Source organism: Arachis ipaensis, chromosome B2 (assembly GCF_059453495.1).
Source record: "Arachis ipaensis isolate K30076 ecotype BB chromosome B2, ASM5945349v1, whole genome shotgun sequence".
NCBI lineage: Eukaryota > Viridiplantae > Streptophyta > Magnoliopsida > Fabales > Fabaceae > Arachis > Arachis ipaensis.
Window position 1 is genome coordinate 1,672,093 of NC_142437.1, and position 24,318 is coordinate 1,696,410.

The window sequence follows — 24,318 nt, forward strand, 5'->3', positions numbered from 1 at the left end:
AAAGACACTATATGAATTTTAGAGATGTAATTGAGTTTTATACACTTTATAAATGGTATTTTGAGATTGGTAGAAAAAAAGCAAGCAAAATAAATAAATAAAAGGATAAATTTCAAAACAACAAGAAATGAATAAGAATTTGTATTAGATTTTTTCAATAAAGAATTGCATTTTCAATACAAAACAGAGTCAAAGTGCTATGTTAATAGTTCAAGAACAGCATTGTGATTGGTCCAAAATGAAAAAACACATGACAAATTCAGCAATTTAGGGTTTGGACTAATGATTTTCTATCCTTTCAATAGGTAACAAAATCTGGTTGCTCCCTAACTAAGCATCGATTTTGACATATCATGATACAGTGATTTCTAATTGGCTTGAATGAGTTGTTTGAAGATTTCATTGTAAACGTTGAAAACAAAGCGATCTTTGGCTGCAGTTCTATGCAATTTATTGTACTTGCAAAAATACCTCAAATCTTCTAAATTGCAGAACCCTATGAACTGACCTAACCAAAGAAACAACCAATTGATGGAGTGTTCCTTCCGGTTTCCAATAACAGGCTTCACGCTTTTTTCTTGGCCGCAGAATTTGCATGCAATCGGATTAGGGTTCCTCCACTCTTTTGGACCTCTACTATGCAAGGAAGCTCTATGATCCTTCAAGAACTTTCCATGCTCTGCAGCCTTTTTATTTAAATCAAACTCCATTTCGAATCTTTCGCCACAGCTTCCGCATTGAACGTCTCCGTTGATTGTTAAGATCTTGTTTTGGTTGAGATATTGGAGTGTGTGGATTTTCGCTGGACGATCAGTGGCCCATGGAAACGGAGGAGTGATGACTATGTTGAGGTCGTCGGTAACGGCCCGTGCCGGTGGTGGCGATGAAAACTCTGGATCTTGTGAATGATTGGAAGAAGGTGAAGGTTCGGTAGGGAAGAGAGAGAGTGTCTGCAATTCTCTGATTTCTTGATCTTGAGGCTCTGGATTGGGAGGAGTAACCGCCGCAAGCTTTGGTTTCACGTTGCGGTGGCGGTGGTGGTGGTGGTGGTTGGTGGAGGCTGATGAAGGTTGATCTTTTCTCTTGTTATTCTTGTTCTCCATTGTTTTGGAGTTCTTTGATTGTTCTTGAATTTTCTATAATCTTTCTTCGATGGTTTTGAGTTTTTGGAGAATGAATGTGTCTAAATCCGTTTGTAATAACTTTTTGAATCTCAATTTGAATTTAATTATATATATATATATATATTATTCATACAAATCAGGTAATAATAATAAATAATACATTAATTAGATAAATTAGATTTATAAGTAATGTTTTAGCAATTAAGTTGACATAATTTTTATAGGAGGAGTGTTAAGTAACCAATAATATTTTTGAACAATATGAACAATTATCAATTAAATAAAAATATATTATATTTTTAAATTATTTATCTAAATTTTAATATTAAAATAACCATCGTACACTTAGTGAAATGAACATCCAACTTTACATTGTTTAATATTTTTATTATCTACTTATACTTTTCCTTTTTGCAAACATAACTTTGCTAGAATTATTATCTAGGCCAATTATATCGTAACTGTAAATTGGTATCTAATTATTTAAAATTTAAGTCAAATTTAAAAAGATAGAAATAGTCAAATAAGTCAATTAATTTAAATTGATTTATTAGTTAGTTTACTTTAAATAAATATAAAAAATTTGAATTTAAATCTAATAATATTAGACAATTCTATAATGATAATAAATTTTGTGTCTAAATTATTTAAATATAAATATTAAGAGATAAGACTTACTTTTTTATAAAAAATAAAACGTGTATTTTACAAATATCATGAAACATATCATAACATTATGTCAATTGATTTTTGGCTTTAGCCAAGAATAATAAAGATAGAAATTAAGATATCGTGGAATAATTACTCAATATGGATTTGGATCCTCTAAAGTTTGAATTTCACTTTAGAGAGTAAAGTGTGATCTCTCACCATTGATTTCATAGGTGGGACCAAAAATAAATATGAAAGAGAAACTATTCAAGGGTAGAAGATCACACTTTACTCTCTAAAGTGAAATTCAAACTTTAGAGGATCCAAATCCACTCAATATAACAACTGCATGCATATTTGGTGCATATATACTATTTTTTATCATTGTTATAATGTCAAACATGGTTTACATTTTTTTTATCTACAAATAAAAGAATTTAAATTATAAATATTAATAGAATGAACTTTGTTTATTTGACCATTTAATAATAATAATAATAATAATAATAATAAATAATTTATATTTCGTCGTGTATCTAGCACTGGCAATATATATCATATTCGCAGGTATTCAATTCGCACCAACTCGTTCGAATAGAGTTGTCTACCCGATTTGCTACAGATAGGGTGTGGTGTAGTGCGAGTTTTCTATGAACATTCTTTGATGGTTTTGAATATTCGGAGAATGAATATGTCTAATTTAAAGTAACTGATTTGAAATTTGAACTCTAAATCCGTTTGTAACAACTTTTAAATTTTAATTTAAAAAGACAAAATGAATAAAACGATGGCTTATTTTTAGTTATATGTGTTATTATTCATACAAATCGGGCAATATAGTAATAAATAATACATTAATTAGATAAATTATATATCATGCCTTAATAATTAAGTTGACGTATGTTTTACAAACATAAATTTATCAGAGTTGTTATCTAGGCCAATTATATCGTAACTGTAAATTGGTACCTAATTATTTAAAGTTTATGTCAAGTATAAAAAGATAAAAATAGTCAAATAAATCAATCAATTTGAATTGATTTATTGGTTAGTTCACTTTAAATAGATACCAAGAATTTAAATTCAAATCTAATGATATTAGACAATTCTATAATGACAATAAATTTTGTGTCTAAATTATTTAAACTAGCGACTCAATAGGCATCAACCACTTTTTTATTATTTTGGAGAGAATAATTTTTATAATTTTATTTTTAAAATTATAAATTTAATAAAGTGCTATGTTAATAGTTCAAGAGCAGTATTGTTATTCGTCCAAAATCAAAAACACATGACAATTTAAGAAATTTATTATTGTTTGAATATGAACAATATAACACAAAACCGACCTTAGCTCAGTTGGTAGAGCGGAGGACTGTAGTGGGTTAATAACTCTCAGATATCCTTAGGTCGCTGGTTCGAATCCGGCAGGTCGGATTTCTTTTATTTTTTCAATATTTTTAAGATGCTATCAACAAATAGAATAGGAATTTTAATATTTTATAAGCATATAAGAAAAGAAAAAGCAAAAGAATAGCAACTTCTCGGAGTTAGCTTGTTAATATAGTTGGAAACTTGGAATGCACTTTATTAGTTTATTTCACTCCTCACTTCTTTACTTGGTAGAGTGGACTGGTATATGCTATTGAATTTTCTACAATAAGTCAATAACAAAGATTGTGACTTGTGACTTGTGTATCATGGCCATAAATAGTTCAGACTTCAGAGGCTTCTGGGCTATGGTGTATTTTTTTTTTTTTTTTGTAAAGTTAGGAATGAGGTTTAAATTCGAAATTTTTAGGTGAAGATAGAAAATTTATACCATTTGAATTATAAGTCGTTATAATTAATTAATATTTAGATTGGTTTTAAGCTAATCTATTATATTTGAAATATACGACAAAAATATTATTTTTAGTGATATAGTTAGAAAAATGCTTCTTCTCATAATCGCAAGCTTAAAAATACTGCTTTCATTTATAAATTGTCAACTTCAATTATAATTTTTTATCCAAATTCCAAATATAATGTTTTTTTTTTTTTGAAAAATCCTTTTCAACTTGAATTTAAAAAAAAAAAAAACATTTTGCAATGATTCCAAACATGCCCTAATCAGAACAAATATTATACGTTCCTTAATTGAAGATGCCAGATACCATGGCAGATACCAATTCTGGTTGGTACGGTGGATGCATATTCTCTAATGTTGCACATGTCTGCATTGTTTCCCCATTGTTTGTGGTGTGTCCCAATTTGCTAATGCAACTATTTATTTTCTCTATGTTTAATTGGAAGCTTTTGATGCCCTACACATGTTGTTCACACTTCACTACTGCATTTATTTTTGGACAAAGTCTTATTTGTAATTTTTTTCGTATGAAGTTAATAATCGAGAATCGTCAGATCATTTAACATATTTTACTAAATTATTATCTAATATTTTTTTATTATCAACTTTACCTGAAGGTAAGGCTCAATTTTATGGTTATAGAAGCCTTGTATGTGATGTGTCTTAATATGGATTTATGAGGTACAAGACAAATCTGTGAGATAGCTTTTTATGAGTGTCAGAATGTAGAACTCAAATTCTACGAGTTATTTGATTTAAAAATTTTGTTGAACAAATCGAATGGTCTGATTTGGAACTGAAGAAATTTATTCTCTGTGTTCTTTACATGTCAAAATTTTTATATGAATGGGAAAATCAAATCGCACGGTTTAACAATTCGGACCGTCCGTTTATCATGAAGGAACTCGCATGGTCCGAATTCTCTGTTACTCTGATACCACACAAATATGAAGTACCTGTATTTTTTATAACCCAATCCAATTCCATTGTTACTTTCATATTCAAATTTAAAAAGGTGAAGGTAACGGTATGCGAGTTTCTACCTCCTTTTTTCGAACTTTGTTTTGATATATTTTTTTCTTATATCTTCTCTTGTTTGAATTTTAAAGGCAATAGTATTAGTTTGGGTTAGTTGAGTTCACAAATTAATATATAACAGTTTGTGTGTATGTTATATTTAAGTTTGTGATTTAACATTCCTGACCCTAATTTTACTACATCTCTTCAAACAAATAATGCTAACTTTGTTTTACTCGAATTCTATTATTAATTAAGGTTTGCATTGTTAATGAAGCAAGCATAATAGGCACAAAAAAAAAATGCTGAAATATAGGAATGAATGTCCCCTTCAAAAAGGGTATTCAATAGTACAAATTACAGAGCTTCTATAAAGTGAAAATATCAAAAGAATAATAATGAAGATGAATTCAAATTTTGCAAGCTTGTTAGTTCATGGATGAGGATGACATTGACCTCAATAGTAGCATATAGGATAATTTTAAAATCAGAGTTTCTCAAATGATTTTGACTATATGCCAAATTGGGTCAATACTTCAATCTAACTTGAAAATTATTCATACTTAGAACTCGAATTCAAAATCACTATTATACATTCATAAAGGGAAAATAACATTGTCATTTGAATCAACTACCAAGTGCTAGCTTCTTGAGGGCATATTCAATAGTTAACAAACTTATTAAGGGTTCAAACATACATACATAAATTTAAAATTTTTATGGTATTTCATAAATTGACTATCAAAAATTAATACATTATAGATTTAAATTTTATTTAAAAATTTGTATTGATTACTGTATAAATAGAATTCAAAATTTTGACACTTAATTAAAAAAATAAGTGAATTACCATTTCAGCCAACCTAAATTGATGAATTTGGAGTTAATTCTTAAAGTGATTATTGAAATTTGTCGCTTCCATTTAAAAGATTATTGAAATTTTAATTACACTAATAAAATCATCGCGACTGAAAAAATTGCACCATGACAATCTCCCATCCCTTTACGTCAAGTTACTCTTCACGTCGTTAGTGATCTCACACATACCCTTCCATGTTGAATTAGAGAAAATAATGTGACTTTAGTTATCGGGCTAAATACTTGATTAAACGATGTTGTTTATTCTTAATGAGTCATAAAACATCTTATTTTTCACAAAAAAATATATATGACCATTAAAATTAAATGAAATTTCATAAAAAATTTAACGTTAAAACTACAACAACAATGTTTTATCTAAGAAAGAGAATAAATGATTAACATGATACAATCTTTTCAATCTTAGAAACGTTTATATAATACAATTGAAATTTTAAAATTGTTTCTTTAAACAGCCAATCTCAAAAACTACTTTAATATTTAACTCGTTAATTTAATTTCTCAAATATGTAATATTTTATCTTTTGAAAATAGATATATCTTTTCAATAAATTTTACTAAACTCATAATTATTATTAGAGCACCTTGTTACCAATAAAATTGAAAGTTTTAAACTTGAAATATAAACAAATAATTATTTTTAAAAATTCATTCTAACCATTTAATTAACCTAATAAATATTTTTAGGGTACATTTAACATACTTTTAATTAGATATTAAAGCATATTACTCCTCAAAGTAAATTAAAAAAAAAATAAATAAAGGGTAACTCCACTTCCATATATAAATTAAAAAGAGTTTTAAGTATATTAAAAAAATTAATATTTTAATTATTTTAACAGTTGATTTTAATTATAAAAAAAAATATATATAATATATATTAATTAAAATTAACGATTAAAATAATTTTAATACTGATATTTTGGATACACTTAAATTTTTTTGTTTGTAGATTATAGAGTATAGATTAGAGAACAAGATGATGTAATTTTGGGAAAAAGGAGGGGCAATCTCAATGGATACCTTCCGTTAAAAAGGAACCAAAGCAAACCCGACCCAACTATCATTGTCATTTTTTTAAGACACAGAGAGAGATTTTAATCTTTCTCTCACTACCGAGTACCAACCTCAACCCAAAATTAAAAAAAAAAAAAAGAAATCAATTTTATTAAAAAAATTAAAAAGAAAGTTAGGGTTTGACCAGAAAAAAATTGCACACAATCGCGTGCGACCCACATAGTGGAATTCACCGATTCGGACAAGCCTCGTTCCTCTCAGTGAACCTTCGCCCCCCTCTCACCAAAGATCCACACCCACTTACCCCTCTTCTTCTTCCGAAATTCGCGGCTTTTTTTGGAGAGAGAAAATCGGAGCTTTTTAGAGAGAGAAAAAATGGCAGATGCTTCTATACCCTGAATCCAGAACAACGAAAAGATTGGGCCTTTCTTCAATTTTGTACTGATTTGAGGCTTTTTTAACCTTGTGGGCTCTCCAATTTTGATGATTTTTGAGTTTTTCTGTTTTCTTGAATGATGGGGTGTTTGTACTGTGAGTGATCTAAATTTGGGGGTTGGGGAATTTGGTGGGTGGATTTGTGCTCCATGCAGTCAGGTGGCGGTGGCCGGAACCCTGGGGTTGGCCGGACGGGCTCCACGGCGACGTCGTCAGCTGCGGCGTCGCCGTCGTCTTCGTCTTCGGCATCCCAATTGGGGCTTGATCAGCATCATCTTCAGCAGCAGCAGCAGCAACAGCAGCAGCAGCAGATAAGTTCTAGTAGACAGGTGTGGATTTTTTATGGAGGGTTTTGAAGCTGAATTTCTATGATTTTTTTTTTCCGTAAAAATGTGCTCTTGAACAATGTTATGGTTTTGGATAACATGGCTTATCGGTAGTGTGATTGTGTGAGTGAGGGGTGTGGTTTATGCCTTTATGGGGTGTGTGTGTGTGTGTGTTTTTTTTTTTTTTGGCCAGTATTATCATTAGCAACTAATTTGACTTGATTCTGAGTCAGCTATTTTGCAGTTGCTTTTGGATTTTTTGTTTCTTCGGTTTATAGGATATGGCTTCAGCAATTAATTTGACTTGAGAATGCAACTGCTGATAGTGAATTTATGGAGCTTAATTATTTTGTAACAGTTGGTTTGGGGAGGGGACTTGGGAATTGGGAGTGCCGTTGATTTTGGAAATTGGGATGCAGTGGAATTTGCATTTGTTTATTTTATTTAAATTTATGACAACCTCGTACCTATCTTGTTTTGTTGGTCCGGTTTTGGTTCGTTTTGGTTTTTCTCTCTTTCCTTCCTTTTAAAGACCAATTAAATTTTTGTGTACTATGAGTCAAACTAGGCATGTTTCAGTTCAGTGGAGTGCTGCTAGGTAATGTTGTCAGCTTTTGAGTCAGAAGTTTCCATTTGATCACACAAACAATATGAACTTTGCTGTGGTTTTTGAATTTCTTAGCTAATTTGTCTTCTTACATTTATTTTTATGTTCATATGGGATCTAAAATTATTGGCAACGGAAAACATTAACCCTTTTTGTGTAAACTACTTTTCTGAAATGTTGGTGCATTTGCTTTTTGGACTTAAATGACGATTAGATAATTATATGAATGATTTTCTGCATGTCATATTGTCAAGGTGGTTTGGAATCAGCTATATTGTTTCTGGTTTTATATTGTCACTTAAGTGGAGGGCACTGTCTGCTTTTTTTCTTCTTATGTACTGTAATTGTATAGGGCATATTATCCATGGAATTTTCATTTCTACTTACACCTTTAACCTTAAAATATCTAAAATCACCAGTACAATTGTGTAAAACTTTCCACTGAATGAACTTGTTATACTTAATATTTTTTTGGTGGTTATTTCAACCTTGATATTGATGAAATTCGCATTATCACCTTACATCTTTGTGTTCTTTTAAACTTCAGAAAGAAACGATTAATGGTTTCGGGGTCATGACCTTTTTCCCGGTTTTGTATATGCAGTCATTTCAACAACAGTTACTTAGAAAACCTGAAGGGAATGAAGCTTTCTTAGCATATCAAGCTGGGCTCCAGGGTGCCTTTGGGAATAACAATTTCTCATCTCCTGGTGCCATGCAATTGCCCCAGCAGTCTCGAAAGTTCATGGAATTAGCTCAACATGGTGCCAGCCAAGATGGCCAGTTCAGGGCTCAAGGTGTTGAGCAGCAAATGATGAATCCTATGCATCAAGCATACCTTCAATATGCACTTGCACAACAAAAATCTGCGATGGGAATTCAGTCGCAGCAGCAAGCTAAAATGGGAATGTTAAACCCATCTCTGAAGGATCAGGAAATGCGCGTGGCAAATCTGAAAATGCAGGAAATGATGGCTATGCAGGCTATGCATCAAGCTCAAGGATCATCATCTAGGAATTCTTCCGAACATGTGTCACGTGGGGAAAAACAGATCGAGCCAGGACCGCAGACAGCTCCTGATCAGAAGACTGAAGGAAAGCCTTTATCCCAAGGACCAGCTATTGGACATGTAATGCCTGGCAATGTGGTGAGACCAATGCATGTGCCAGAATCTCAGCAGGGAATTCAAAATTTTATGGCAATGTCTGCGCAATACCAGGCTATGCAGGCATGGGCACGCGAACGCAACATAGATTTGTCGCATCCTGCAAATGCTAACATAATGTCGCAGCTCATTCCAATGATGCAGGCAAGGATGGCCTCCCAACAAAAGGTCAACGAGAGCAACGTTGGTGTTCAGTCAACACCTGTTCCTGTTTCAAGGCAGCAGGTCACTTCTCCAGCTGTTGGAAGTGAGGGTTCTGCACATGCTAATTCGTCAAGTGAAGCATCTGGGCAGTCAGGTTCTTCAAAAGCCAGGCAGTCAGTTCCACCCGGCCATTTTGGCTCCACAACAAATTCTGGCATAGGCAGTGGCTCCAGTGACATGGTGATGCAGCAACTTGGTGCTCAAGGAAGAGAGTCTCCAGCTTCTTTGAGGCAACCAGTCTCAGTGGGAAATGGAATGCCCTCTGTGCATCCTCATCAGTCTTCTGCCAACAGGAACTCAGGTGCAGAACATCCCATGGGTGCAAAAACTTCATCATCTGGTTCAGAACCCCCGCAAATGCAAAACTTAAGGCAGTTAAACCAATCCTCATCTCAGGCCGGAGTTCCAACAAATGAAGGTGGCTCGGGAAGTCATGCTAAATCTCAAACGGCACCACCAGCTCAGATGCCTCAGCATCGGACAGGAAGCGTGTTTACCAAGCAGCAGCTTCATGTTCTTAAAGCCCAAATACTTGCATTTAGGCGGCTGAAGGTTAGATCTCTGCTTCATTTCATTCTATCTGTCTGAGTGTGTTTGCATTATTTGTGCATGAGCTATTTATATATTCCTATTAAAATATGCTGCCTATAATCTAATTTTGCCTTTTCTATTTGTTGATAGAAAGGGGAAGGTACTCTGCCTCAAGAACTTCTACGTGCTATTGCTCCGCCGCCTCTTGAGATGCAGGTGCAACATTCAAATCATCCCACAGGAGGACAAAATCAAGACAAACCTTCTGGCAGTATCGCGGCAGAACAACCAAGGCACACTGAACCCAATGCAAAGGATTCACAATCTATCCCAGCTATTAATGGACAGAGTTCTTTAAAGCAGGAACCCTTTCCCAGAGAAGAGAAATCCGTTGTACCACCGGTTCCTGTGCAAGCTGTTATGCCACCTGCACCAAAGGAATCTGCTCCAACATTATCTGCTGGAAAGGAAGAGCAGAAATCAGTTGCATGCCCTGATAAGTCAGACCAGGACAGGGACAGTGATCGTGGAAAGAACAGAACTCCTCCTAGGAATGATTTAGTGCTAGATAGGGGAAAGGCGGTTGCACCGCAGGCTTCTGTATCCGACTCAACCCAAATTAAGAAATCGGCACAAACAAGCACTGTTTCCCAGCCAAAGGATGCGGCATCTACTAGAAAATATTGCGGACCCCTATTTGATTTTCCTTCATTCACTAGGAAACATGACTCTTTTGGGTCATCGATGATGGTAAACAATAATAATAATCTGTCACTGGCATATGATGTCAAAGATCTTCTTTTAGAGGAAGGCATGGAAGTACTTAACAAGAAACGTACAGAAAATTTAAAGAAGATTGAAGGGTTGTTGGCAGTGAACTTAGAGAGGAAAAGGATTAGGCCAGATCTTGTGTTAAGGCTACAGATTGAAGAAAAAAAGCTTCGCCTTGTAGACCTTCAGGCACGTTTAAGGGACGAGATTGATCAACAGCAACAAGAGATAATGGCAATGCCGGATAGGCCATATCGTAAGTTTGTAAGGCTGTGTGAGCGTCAGCGTATGGAACTTGCTAGACAAGTGCAGGCATCTCAGAGAGCTTTGAGGGAGAAGCAGCTTAAATCTATATTTCAATGGCGTAAGAAGCTTCTTGAGACACATTGGGCTATTCGTGATGCCCGTACTGCCCGCAACAGGGGTGTGGGTAAATATCACGAGAGGATGATGAGGGAATTTTCAAAACGTAAAGATGATGACAGAAACAAAAGGATGGAAGCTTTAAAGAACAATGATGTTGACCGATATAGAGAGATGTTACTGGAGCAACAGACTAGCATGCCAGGCGATGCTGCAGAAAGATATGCTGTTCTCTCAACTTTCTTAAGTCAGACAGAAGAGTATCTGCATAAATTAGGAAGTAAGATAACTGCTGCCAAAAATCAACAGGAAGTGGAGGAGGCAGCAAAATCTGCTGCTGCTGCTGCACGATTGCAGGTATGCTTCATCAACTTTTCCCCCTCCGATGTTCTGAGAACTTTCCGTAGTGTGTTGTTGTCAGGGTTCTGGTTTTTTGATGGCTTCTAATGCACTATTTGAACTTATTATGTGAGATTTTTTCTATGCCAGTGATCCATTATTTGTGTTTTTAACTCTAGGGTCTTTCTGAGGAAGAAGTAAGAGCTGCTGCAGCTTGTGCAGGGGAGGAAGTAATGATTAGAAATCGTTTTCTGGAGATGAATGCTCCTAGGGACAGTTCATCTGTCAACAAGTGAGTTTGTGTTAGTTAATCTCTATTTAATATGCATGTTTATGATGATTTGTTTTGTTGCAAAAATGCTTGGGAGATTGTAACTTTAGCAAATGTTGCTCAAGATATTTTTGCTTATTTTATTCAATTTTCAAGTGCCCTGATCTTGTTTATAATGTTTTTTTTAGAATTTTATTAAATTGGCCTTGTTATGTGTAACAATGCTTCGGGTGCTTGATTGTCACCATTATTGGCTTCTCTTCAGGTATTACAACCTTGCTCATGCTGTGAGTGAAACTGTGATTAGGCAACCATCAATGTTACGTGCTGGAACATTGAGAGACTATCAACTTGTAGGTTGCTAAATCATATGAAATACTCATTGAGTGGTTGTTTTATTTTTTACCCACTCAAGCAAACTTTCAGGATTTAACATGTTATTTTTTCAAGGTTGGTTTACAATGGATGCTTTCTTTGTACAATAACAAGTTGAATGGAATTTTGGCGGATGAGATGGGTCTTGGAAAAACTGTGCAGGTTAGTAATTCCTTAAGATGGAAACAAGGTTTATTATGTACTTCTTTGAGTGACTTCACAATTCATAATAAATTTTTTATGTTGATCATTACATGATTGTTTGTCCTTGTAAGGTTTAAGGCTAATGCATGATCATTTAATGAGTTCTTGTGTGTGTATAATGCTAAAGTATTTCCTTTACAGGTTATGGCATTGATTGCATACTTGATGGAATTTAAAGGAAACTATGGCCCGCATCTTATAATAGTACCGAATGCTGTTTTAGTTAACTGGAAGGTGAGTTTTCAACTTTTTCACTAAGGATATCCTTATTTGTGTGGTTATGCGTGCTTTTTGACATGAAAAACTGTGTTCATTATGCAGAGCGAGTTTTATAATTGGCTACCATCTGTGTCGTGCATTTTTTATGTTGGAAGCAAGGATCAACGGTCAAAATTATTTTCACAAGTAAGCATGCCTTATCTTATTCATAAATGTAGGGAGAGTGCTTCATCTTCACTGCCAATTTCCTTCTCTGTTACATTTTTGCAGGAGGTTTGTGCTATGAAGTTTAATGTCCTTGTGACTACTTATGAGTTCATCATGTATGATCGATCAAAGCTTTCAAAAGTCGATTGGAAGTATATCATAATTGATGAAGCACAGAGAATGAAGGATAGGGATTCAGTCCTGGCCCGTGATCTTGATAGATACCGTTGTCAAAGGCGCCTGCTTTTGACAGGAACACCATTACAGGTCTGATATGATTTGATACATTTTGCTTTGATGTATATATTAGTATCTAGATTGAATGCATTCATTTATTTTTGTTGTGCTTGCCCATTCGCTTGAAGAATTAATCAACTTGCTATAAGAGAGAAAAAGAACTTTACACAGTATGTTTATGCTATACATTTTGTTGACGGAACTATTTATGCTCTGATATCACTGCAGAACGATTTGAAGGAACTCTGGTCACTTCTAAATTTACTTCTTCCTGAGGTTTTTGACAATAGGAAAGCCTTCCATGATTGGTTCTCTAAACCATTTCAAAAGGAAGGTCCTGCTCCAACCCAAAATGGGGAGGATGATTGGCTCGAGACTGAGAAGAAAGTTATCATTATCCACCGACTTCATCAGATTCTTGAGCCTTTCATGCTCAGGCGTCGTGTTGAAGATGTTGAAGGCTCACTTCCACCTAAGGTGCGACTAAAATAGCCTTCTTGACAAGTTGCACTGTATCTGTGGCGCTGGACTAATATTTTTTCTGCATTGCAGGTCTCGATAGTTCTAAAATGCAAAATGTCCGCTGTTCAAAGTGCAATTTATGATTGGGTCAAATCAACTGGTACCCTTCGTCTTGATCCTGAGGATGAGAAGCGTAGGGTTCTAAAGAATCCGGTCTACCAGGTGAAGCAATATAAAACTTTAAACAACAGATGCATGGAGCTCCGCAAAACTTGCAATCATCCGTTGCTTAATTATCCCTTCTTCAATGACTTATCTAAAGATTTCCTTGTAAAGTCTTGTGGAAAATTGTGGATCCTGGATAGAATTCTCATTAAACTTCAAAGAACAGGACATCGTGTTCTACTGTTTAGTACCATGACAAAACTCCTAGACATCTTGGAAGAATACCTGCAATGGCGAAGACTTGTGTACAGAAGAATTGATGGTACAACCAGTTTGGAAGATCGTGAGTCGGCTATAGTTGACTTCAATAGCCCTGATTCAGATTGCTTCATCTTCTTGCTTAGCATTCGAGCTGCTGGACGAGGTCTGAACCTTCAGTCTGCTGATACAGTTGTTATATATGATCCTGATCCGAACCCTAAAAATGAGGAGCAGGCTGTTGCCCGAGCTCATCGGATTGGACAGAAAAGAGAGGTTAAAGTTATCTATATGGAAGCCGTTGTTGACAAGATCGCTAGCCATCAGAAGGAGGATGAAATGAGAAGTGGAGGCACTGTTGACATGGAGGATGAACTTGCAGGTAAGGATCGCTACATAGGATCTATTGAGAGCCTCATAAGGAACAATATTCAACAATATAAGATAGATATGGCTGATGAGGTTATTAATGCTGGACGCTTTGATCAAAGAACAACACATGAAGAGAGGCGTTTGACACTTGAGACATTATTGCATGATGAAGAGAGGTATCAAGAAACTGTCCATGACGTTCCATCATTGCAGGAGGTAAATCGAATGATTGCCAGGAGCGAAGAGGAAGTGGAACTGTTTGATCAAATGGATGAAGAGGAGGATTGGATTGAGGAGATGACAAGGTTTGATCAAGTACCCAAGTGGCTTCGAGCCAATACAAGGGAGGTGAATGCTGCTGTTGCTGCGCTGTCAAAAAGACCGTCAAAGAACATTTTAACTGGTGGTACAATACCTGTGGAACCTGGTGAAGAAAGGAAAAGAGGACGGCCCAAGGGGAAAAAGCATCTAAGTTACAAAGAAGTAGATGATGAGAATGGAGAGTACTCCGAAGCAAGCTCTGATGAAAGAAATGGATATGCACATGAAGAAGGTGAAATAGGAGAATTTGAAGACGATGGGTATAGTGGTCCTGATGGACCTCAACCCATCGATAAAGATCAGTTGGAAGATGGTATACTTTGCGAGGCTGCCGGTTATGCATTTCCTAGATCTTTGGAAAGTGCTGGAAATAATCAGATGGTTGAAGAGGCTGGTTCCTCAGGATCATCCTCAGACAGTCAAAGATTGATCCAGACGGTATCTCCATCAGTTTCCTCTCAGAAATTTGGTTCACTTTCTGCACTAGATGCCAGGCCAAGTTCGATACCAAGAAAGATGGTATGTGCATTGATTTGCATCTTGAATTTTCCATTTATTGTTTGTCTTGCTCTATCTTATTCTGATTAAATGTCTTGTAACTGTTTTTGCCAGACAGATGAGTTGGAAGAAGGGGAAATTGCTGTTTCTGGTGATTCTCACATGGATCATCAACAGTCTGGCAGTTGGATTCATGATCGTGATGAAGGTGAGGATGAACAAGTTTTGCAGCAACCCAAGATTAAACGTAAACGTAGCATGCGTGTTCGACCCCGTCCTGTTGCTGATAAACATGAAGAAAAGCCTGTCAATGAAATGGCATCTCATTTAGCAATACAAGCAGAACATAAATATCAATCACAGCCAATGGCCGACATAGAATCAAAACGATTGGTTGAATCCAAACCAGGCAGGCATGATTTAAATGCATCATTAAAAAATAAGCGAAGTTTACCTCAAAGGAGAGTTGCCAATACATCCAAATTACATGGCTCACCAAAGTCTAGTCGGTTGAATAGCATTCCTGCCCCTTCAGAGGATGGTGGTGAACATTCCAGAGAAAGTTGGGAGGTGAAGACCATCAATTCAAGTGGATCTTCGGCTCATGGCACTAAAATGACCGAAATCATCCAGAGAAGGGTATGTGTCATCAATTGACTGTTTTGATGTCTTTTTCTACAATGACAGTCTTTTTTGTTAGCATGGTTGGAGCGGATCTTGCGTGTTACGAGAACAGGAATTACTAATTTTCTAAGCTTAATTGACAATAAACCACTAAATAATTTGATGCCAAAGTAACACTTCACCTTGACAAAAGACTTCTGCATTTGATTCCTGTTGCCTTATGGTAGGTCATGTGTAAATATATTGTAAGCCCTTGCCTAGGCTAGTAACATGCCCTAACCTTTGTTGGAATGGAGCAACTCCCCTATACTTCCATGTACCAAATATAAATAGGGGGAAGAAAAAAGAGTACAAGTTCCTTAGGTATCTGATTGGAGGTATATTTTTTATCGGCTGCAATCCCGTTAATATTTAACTTTTTCGTTTCCTTTCTCACTAGGACGTTTCATGTTAGTGGTCTCCATCGATATCATCTTAGACATTAGTGTCTGCTTGCTCAGTGTCTTTAAGTATTTAAAGTCTTACTACTTCTACATTTGCAGTGCAAAAATGTAATTAGCAAGCTACAAAGGCGAATAGACAAGGAAGGTCAACAAATTGTGCCCTTGTTAACAGATTTGTGGAAGAGAATTGAGAATTCTGGGTACAGTAGTGGATCCGGGAACAGCCTGTTGGATTTAAGAAAGATTGACCAGCGGATTGATAGATTGGAGTATAATGGAGCAACAGAGCTTGTATTTGATGTGCAGTTCATGCTAAAGAGCGCAATGCAATTTTACGGCTTTTCGCATGAGGTGAGATTTCTGTCATTTTGCACAATGAATTGGTGGTACTTTGGCCTTTTGGTGGCAGCTGTAGCACTGTTTTGGTGTATGTGTTCTTCTTAACTCTTGCATGCAAAATTTTGATCTGTTGAAATATTGTTGCAAAATTTTACTATCAGGTAAGAACTGAAGCGAGGAAGGTTCATGATCTATTTTTCGATATCTTGAAAATCGCATTTCCTGATACGGACTTCCGAGATGCAAGAAGTGCGCTTTCTTTCGCCGCCAGTACTGTAACATCCCCAAGGCAAGGAGCTGTTGGTCTAGGCAAGAGGCACCGGCTGATAAATGAGGTGGAAGCCGATCAATACCCTTCACCGAAGCCACTGCAACGCGGTTCAGCTTCTGGTGGTGAAAACAGTCGGGTCAAAGGCCATGGCCTGCAAAAGGAATCAAGGGCCGGAAGTGGCAGCACCCGGGAACAGCTTCAGCCGGACGATTATCCAGTGCTGACTCATCCAGGTGAACTTGTGGTTTGCAAGAAGAGAAGGAACGATAGGGGGGAGAAATCATTGGTGAAGCTGAGGACCGGCCCTGTGTCGCCAACTAGCATGGTTCCGGCTATGCGAAGCCCGGGGTCAGGTTCGACTCCTAGGGATGCTAGACTAGCGCATCAGTCTCCTCATGCACAAGGGTTGGTTGGCCAGCCATTTCAGCAGCCAAACGGCTCCGGTGGTTCGGTTGGTTGGGCAAACCCCGTAAAGCGACTACGGACGGATTCTGGGAAGAGGAGACCAAGCCATATGTAGATTTTCTCTCAAAGAACACAAAAGTCATGGTATATAATGAACATATTGCTCCTAGTTTCAGAAAGAGTTTTTGGTGGCCCTTAATCTTGATAGAGTTTACCCCTCATACTGTTAATATAGAATTTAGGCCCTGAGTTTGTATTTTATGGCCACCTTAATGTACTTGAATGTAACTTGTTTCTTCCATTTTTCTTTGGATATCTGCATCCTGCAGGTATTGCTTTTCTTTTTAGATAGTTGAAACTCTTGTATAGTAAATTCTCTGGTTCATGTTAGTCCATCAAAATTTCCCCTCTACAAAGTGCTCTGGAATTTATGACTTCTTTGTGTCTTAGTAAACTAAAGAGAAGGAAAATTAATCCATTTTCAATACTTATAAAATAATAATGACCTAAAATTATAAATAAACTATGGATGAAGTATTATTAAACTTTGTAAGAGAATTAGATATATTTTATATAACAATTGCATAGATCTGTAGTAGATAGGTATCACATTTACACCTAATATTTTATGAAAGCTTATGACATGAGAGCAATTTAAAACATATTTTATATTTTAGTCATATAAAATGTATTCTCATAAATTTAAATCTGGCATAGATCAAATACAAAATAACTATTTCAATTTTAGTTTTGGCATAGATCAAATACAAAATAATTATTTCAATTTTAGTCTTTCTATTGTAGTTTTTTTCAGAAATAATTTTCAAATCATTGTTGGAAACCTGTGTTTCACTTATTCCCTTTTTCCATTTGATGTTTTTGGAAAAAATAGAACAAAACAATGAGTTACCCACAGGTGTCATGTGTCATGAGTTACCTTACAAATTTGAACCAAACCTTGTTCAAATGTAAAGTGGAATTCCATGTTGTTTTGCAATCACTGATGAAAAGACTTATTCTGCATGATTTTGTTTCCCATTAATTAGAAATTAGAAAAAAGTCTTAATATTGAGCAATCCCATAATTGTTTACCATAAAAGTTTGACACATAGTTTAACAATCAATAATCATATAATTATTATATCATGCTCCTAAATTTTAAATAAAGAAATAAACTGTTTTTTTGTTATAGTTTTTTATGATATCAAATTAAATATATTTTAACCAACTTGGGTTGGTCGAATGGTTATCTCAAGCGTCCGCTTAAGCAAGTGTCGGAAATTCGAACCCCGCCTTGTGCATACAGTAATTCATTAGCCAGCGGCAGACTCTTAAATGGAGCTCAAATCCACGACGGATTAGTCCTTAACCTGTCGGGTTGGGGGATACTGTTTGGGTAAATCTAAATATATATATATATATATATATATATTTTAACATTTTATCTTATTTTGAATAGGTTGAACTATACATTTTTCTTTTACAATTCTAGATGGATTTAATATTTATTTTACAGAAGTTTCATGAAGTTGATATCAATGGCTAGAACTATTTTCAACTGTTATCTTTTCAGTTTTCACACAATCCAAAGGATTCTAGAACTTCTATTTGGCTTTTTGGGATGATCATTTACAAGGTGAATTAATTTCCTTTAAAGAAAAGCTTTTTCCTTATCAAATGTCAAGGCCCACATAGCATGACTTTTTCATTTGTCAAGTCCTACATTAGGATCAATCAACTTTGTTGGCACAAAAGCAATTTGAGACTCATAAATAGGCATTTTTTATTTGAACAATTTAAAGCAATTTTACAACTAATCACTACAAGAAGAATGAGAAAGAAGTCAAAATAAACGCAAGTTAAAAGTGCCATAATAATAATTATAAATGTTAAAATTTTACAACTTATATATATTAAGATTCTTACTATTATATTATTTAGTTTGCTTATACATATTACGTAAAATTTTTACTCTTTTTTATTTTTTAATCTCTCATATCAATTGACAAAAGTTCATCTAAATAAGTTTAAATTTGACATATTTTTTTACTAAATAAATTTATTTTTACTCTTTTTTATATTATATTTTTTGTATTTTTTATTTTTATTTATTTTTTTAACTCAAATAAGTTTAAATTTGAGACATCTTCTTACTATATATATTTAAATATATTATGATTATAAACTTAATTTATAATTTTATATTACGTTTTTAGTTTTTCTCATTCTCATTCATTTTTTCTAATTTTTTTTCTTTAATTATTTATAAACCAAAGAACACCGTATGAGAAAATGAAATATGACACCTAAAATAAATGTAAAAATGGAAGCAACAAATGAAGATACCTATGTCTTTTCTAAAAATAAATGAATTCAAATTCTTAAAATAATAAACTATATTTCAATTTATATTATATTTTAGTTGAATAATTATATAGAATTATATACAAATTATCAAATAAATATTCTGTAAAATATTTTAATATAAAATAATTCAAATAAATATTAATTTATATATTATCTAATCAATTTCTAAATAATATAACACTTATTAGAACACATTATATAATATAACTAATTTTTCTCTCCACACATTGTATGGAACTCACTCTAATTTAAATAATGGTTGGAAGACATGGATGTGCTAGATATTCCTCTTGGTGGTCACAAATATACTTAGAAAAATGGAAAGATTGCTAGTAAATTAGATAGGTTTCCGGTGTGGTTTCAAAAGCTACTTGGTATCAAGTTAAGAGCGTTGAAATACTCTAAGTGCTTTTTTGGGCGTCATTATTTTGATAAAAAAATATTTTTTTTTAATGAAAAAAGATTTTTTTCTTTTATTTTTTAGCGTGTTTGACAAATTTCTAATAGTAAAAGTATAAATACTAGAATAATAAAAAAAATATCTTTTTTTTAGAAGCTGTAATTTACATCTTTTTTTAAAAGATCTTTTTCTCTTAAAAAAAATGTTTTTCATGTAATAAATAAACAAAAAAATATTTTTATATTTTTATACCCAAACATAATTAATAGATAAAAAAATCTTTTTGCACGAGATACTCAAACATAAAATTACTTTTACTTTTCCTTAAGATCTTTTAAAAAAATATAACTTAAAAAAAGATCTTTTTTTAAAAGCTCACCCAAACAAGTTCTAAATCAAATCATGCTGCGTTCATATTTTAAGCCTTTTTTTAAAAAGAACTTATTTAAAAAATTTACTTAAATTGGACCTTATTTTGAGGAAGAATGGAGAGATTAGGGACCAAAATGGTTCAAAGCACTTGATGTGTGGTTCTTTCATTCTTAATTTAAGATGTTTAGCTAATGGTGGAGGAAGGTGGAGGGTAGAACACTGGCAGAAAAAATAAAAAAATATAAAGGGGCTTATTATAAAGTATGGAATAAGGATAAATTTGGCAAGATCAAATAAAAAAAAAAGCTTTAGAGTTTAGAGAGAAAAAGAAAGATTTAATAATTACCAAAAAAACAAGGAAAGATTTAATATCTTTAAAAATGTTCTTGTTTAGGAGTTTAAAGGAAGGACAATGAAAAAAGTTCTTTTATTGTTAAGGCATTTTATGATTTACTAAAATAATTTATTAAAAAAATTTAGCTAATTATGACATTTTAATGCTTTTGATGTATTCAATGCATTAATAAAAATATAAAACATTTAATTTTTCAACAATTTTTATAAAAAAAATTTCTTTTTATGATGTTTTTAACTCTCTGCCCTAAGGATTTAACAAAATCTTTATTAGAATTACTATTACAATAAATGTAACTTCTAAATGTGACATAATTGATAATTCAAAGATTAAATAATACTAGAGACAATATTTTAATATTTAATTATCTAAATGTGAATGAATAAATCAATAAATGAGTATAACACTTTAGATTTTTTTTTAATGATTACCAAATTGACAAACCAAAATGTTCAGTAACAAAAAAAAACAGCTAAAATATGCCTTATTTAACCTTTATTAATTGTCGCAACAATTAATGAATGCTAAATAAATTTTTTTTTTTGTCTCCGCAGCATTACTGATGATTACCAAATTACTGCAAAAATAGCTTATGGATTGAACAAGAGAACTACATTACATTAGGAAATCAAATGTTGCATCATTATTTACATTGACTAGCTAAGAACAAGGGAGGAGAATTCCCCCCCTACCAATAACAACAATCAAAGTTCATTTCCATGTAATGAGGATGTTAATTAACATATAATAACTAGAACATAATTTACATTTTACAGGTAATAATTAACATTACATTGTGATTTGTGAGTGAACAATGGCATCATAATAAGGCTACTATGGATCTGCCTTACCAGCCACTTGTTCATCACTTGAATCATATTCATCTTCAGTTAGTTCCTCATCATCACTAGACTTGTCTTCTGTTGCATCTCCTATGTCTTCAGCCTTAGCATACTTCTCACAATATTCTAAACAATTTCAAGCCAAAAGCATAGATACCAACAAGTGTTAAATTCAGATATGTTTTGGTTCTGAAATACAAGCCAGAAGTTAAAGAGAAATCGACTCTTATAAGCTAGTTCTCGAACCGTCGAAGTTAACTGTTATGAGTTTGGGGAAACATCTCGGATGCATCGGGTTGAACTTGCTGCATCATGCAACAATGTAATCCAATGGTACAAATATGAATTATAAGAATGAACCATCATGATTTAGATCTATACCATTGGATTATCTTTGTGCATGATGCATTATAGCATTGTCCTCATAAACCAACCAATATCTTATTGTCTTGGAAGCATCAACTTTAGAACTTGGTGCAATAGTGCATCATGTACTTAGGTAATTCAATGGTTAGATTTAGATCATGAGTGTGATATTAATCATGATTCAAGTCTACACCACTGAATCACCTTAGTGTATGATACATCAAGTTCAACCTAGTGCATCATAGCATTATCCAAAGTGAGTATTGAATCAACAAAAGACAGGTACTAATTTCTATACTTGCCATATATGAATGATATACAAATACCATGAGAGATATGTGACTGCTTCGGTTGACACGGTGTAAAAGAGGCCACAAAGAAGAAGAAGAAGGTCATGTAATTGAGATGTAAATTATGTTCATCAACAATCTCAATCAAGGGTTTACTTCAATTGTGATAGCAAGCAGATATCATCTTTTTATCTACTTGCACAAGTGGTAATATACATAACAAAGATGGAGATAAGATTGTATCTTCTTTTTCACAAGAAAATTTAACACCTAAAGGTCCATTTGGTTTTAAAGAAATTAAAGGATTGAGAATTAGTTACGAAAATGTCACTTTAAAAGTTAGGTGCATTCATAACTCGATGTATTTTGACATAAATTGTATCTAGATGCATTGAATTGATAATGTATCAAATTTCCAAAGTGAGAAATACTTTGAAACAAAGGAAGTAGTTGAATTATATCCCTCCTGGTTTAGACTTTAGAGTTCACTTGTAGCCACGGTTAAAAAGAAAGAAAGAAAAACAGCAAAGAAAACATAATAGGCGCGTATTGCTCGAAAGGGGTAAGCTCACATGATCTAATGGTCTAGTACAAACAAGAGATGAACATTCAGCAAAGGATCAATACCTTTAACCCTTTGATCATAAGAAGCTCGATCACGCATCATTAAAGCAGCAGCTTCTCCATTCAAGGGGTCTGATGGATTCGGATATAACAGAAGTTGTGGAAGAAAAACCTCAAACACATTGACAAGATCTAGAAAAGTGCAGATTTTGACATAAGACAATGAACCAAAAAGATCAAACTGAAATTGAATAAAACCACAAGTTTTCTCAGAGGCTTGTCGAAAAAGATCATTACCAAACATGGGGCTCCAGGTTTGATTGATAACATCTAGACAAACCGATCCTGACCTGAAACAATTGTTATTTCAAGATGATCATTCACTTAGTAAACACCTCAAGACAGAAAGTTTCAAATTCAAAGCATTAATATGATTGATATTCTTACATCTCATCGACATTTGGATGATAGATCTTATTAACAAAGCCTATGGAAGGAGATTTATAAGGATAAGCATCTGGCAGCTCAACTCTTACTTTCCAAACACCTCCATGATAAGGACCTACCAAGAGCCATCAAGGAGATCAAAAGCAGAGATTGAATTAAAAGAAAAAAACAAAGAACAATCACCTTTCTCAAAATCAAACATTCCAACTCAGTTTAACATCTTGAAACCAGAACAAAACAATAAGCAAATGGGAAAATCTATCAATCATGGTAACTGGTAAATAATTGGTTATATTATATAAAGCAAAAATCCAAGAAAAAAAATCATACAAATATTTTTATGTCTAGAAGTAAATGTCATATTCCTAATGAAAATGTCAAAACAAGCATAAGGGAAAATCAACAAGGAACACTTAACAGGTAATTGAGTTGCAAAATAAGAACCAAAACTCATTTTGCTGCCCCAAATTAATATTCAGCACCACAAGCAATCAATCAGTGAATCAACCAAAACATCAGTCACAACATAAGCATCATATTGCTGCAACCCCAAATCCAAATCCAGAGCTACCAAAGTCAAACATCCACCATCAACAATAAAATAAACAGTGTTTAAAAAAAATAGATAAAGAATCAAAAAAAGGAGAAGAGTTTACTCTCATTAGGTCCATTGAAATGGACATAAAACTCTTGCATTCCATCATTGATCATCTCCACCTTGTAATCACTCATCATCCTACAAGAAAAAAAAAATTAAAAGAGAAAAAATCAGAAGAAAAAAAAATCAAAATCAAAAACAGAATTTGAAGTCAAACCAGGACACCCAACAGGTAAAAGATTAAAACTTGAATGACAAATAATAAAAAAAAAATAAGTTGGGAATTAACAGTTTCATAAGGTCCATCTCTCGCCGCTTGCTTGGGGAGGACATGTTTTTTCCCTTTTTTTTCTCTTTCACTTTGTTCTTTACTTCTCTTTAGAGAGAGAGAGAGAGAGAGAGAGAGAGAGAGAGAGAGAAATGGAATTGGGAGAAGATGAAGTTTTGTAGGGAGAGACTTGCTTATGCAAGTAGAAGAAGCAAAATTGGTTCAAGCTCAATTGCAGAAATCAATAAAATTAGTGATCTTCTTATGGATAGATAATAATAATATTATTATTATTATTCTAATCAAATTATTCTAATTCTTTTTATGTATATCATTATTCTTTTTCTTTTTTGTTAATCTGCCATTTTATTTAAAATGTATATAATTATTAAGAAACTTAAAACTAATAAAACATATAGATGTAATATTATTAAATATTTTTAAATTAATAGAAAGAGAAAAAAATAAAAAACTTCAATACCTTTATAAATTGAGAATAT

The 24,318-nt window shown here is 33.6% G+C and overlaps 3 protein-coding genes and 1 non-coding gene across 4 annotated transcripts; 2 read left to right on the forward strand and 2 right to left on the reverse strand.

The window, feature by feature from the left end:
- Positions 1-128: 128 nt before the first annotated feature.
- On the reverse strand, positions 129-1,185 carry LOC107628100 (uncharacterized). The gene has a single exon (XM_016330908.3). It carries the CDS (start codon positions 1,101-1,103, stop codon positions 369-371), a length of 735 nt encoding a protein of 244 aa, XP_016186394.1. The 5' UTR covers positions 1,104-1,185; the 3' UTR covers positions 129-368.
- A 1,934-nt stretch (positions 1,186-3,119) lies between these two features.
- TRNAY-GUA (transfer RNA tyrosine (anticodon GUA)) lies at positions 3,120-3,212 on the forward strand. The gene is made up of 2 exons: positions 3,120-3,156; positions 3,177-3,212. It is a non-coding gene; the product is annotated as a tRNA-Tyr (tRNA).
- A 3,366-nt stretch (positions 3,213-6,578) lies between these two features.
- Positions 6,579-17,365, forward strand: BRM (transcription regulatory protein SNF2). Its single transcript, XM_016323546.3, has 14 exons — positions 6,579-7,301; positions 8,510-9,826; positions 9,956-11,296; positions 11,458-11,570; positions 11,815-11,902; positions 12,000-12,086; positions 12,270-12,362; positions 12,450-12,533; positions 12,618-12,821; positions 13,020-13,268; positions 13,344-14,888; positions 14,982-15,506; positions 16,034-16,285; positions 16,435-17,365. Exons 1-14 carry the CDS (start codon positions 7,122-7,124, stop codon positions 17,062-17,064), a joined length of 6,708 nt encoding a protein of 2,235 aa, XP_016179032.1. The 5' UTR covers positions 6,579-7,121; the 3' UTR covers positions 17,065-17,365.
- A 3,652-nt stretch (positions 17,366-21,017) lies between these two features.
- On the reverse strand, positions 21,018-24,117 carry LOC107621525 (ubiquitin-conjugating enzyme E2-23 kDa). The gene is made up of 6 exons (XM_016323554.3): positions 23,840-24,117; positions 23,609-23,688; positions 22,953-23,067; positions 22,803-22,855; positions 22,569-22,697; positions 21,018-21,411 (listed from the first exon to the last, which is right to left on the reverse strand). The coding sequence occupies exons 1-6, from the start codon at positions 23,881-23,883 to the stop codon at positions 21,278-21,280; spliced, it is 555 nt and encodes a 184-aa protein (XP_016179040.1). The 5' UTR covers positions 23,884-24,117; the 3' UTR covers positions 21,018-21,277.
- Between the last annotated feature and the right edge of the window lie 201 nt (positions 24,118-24,318).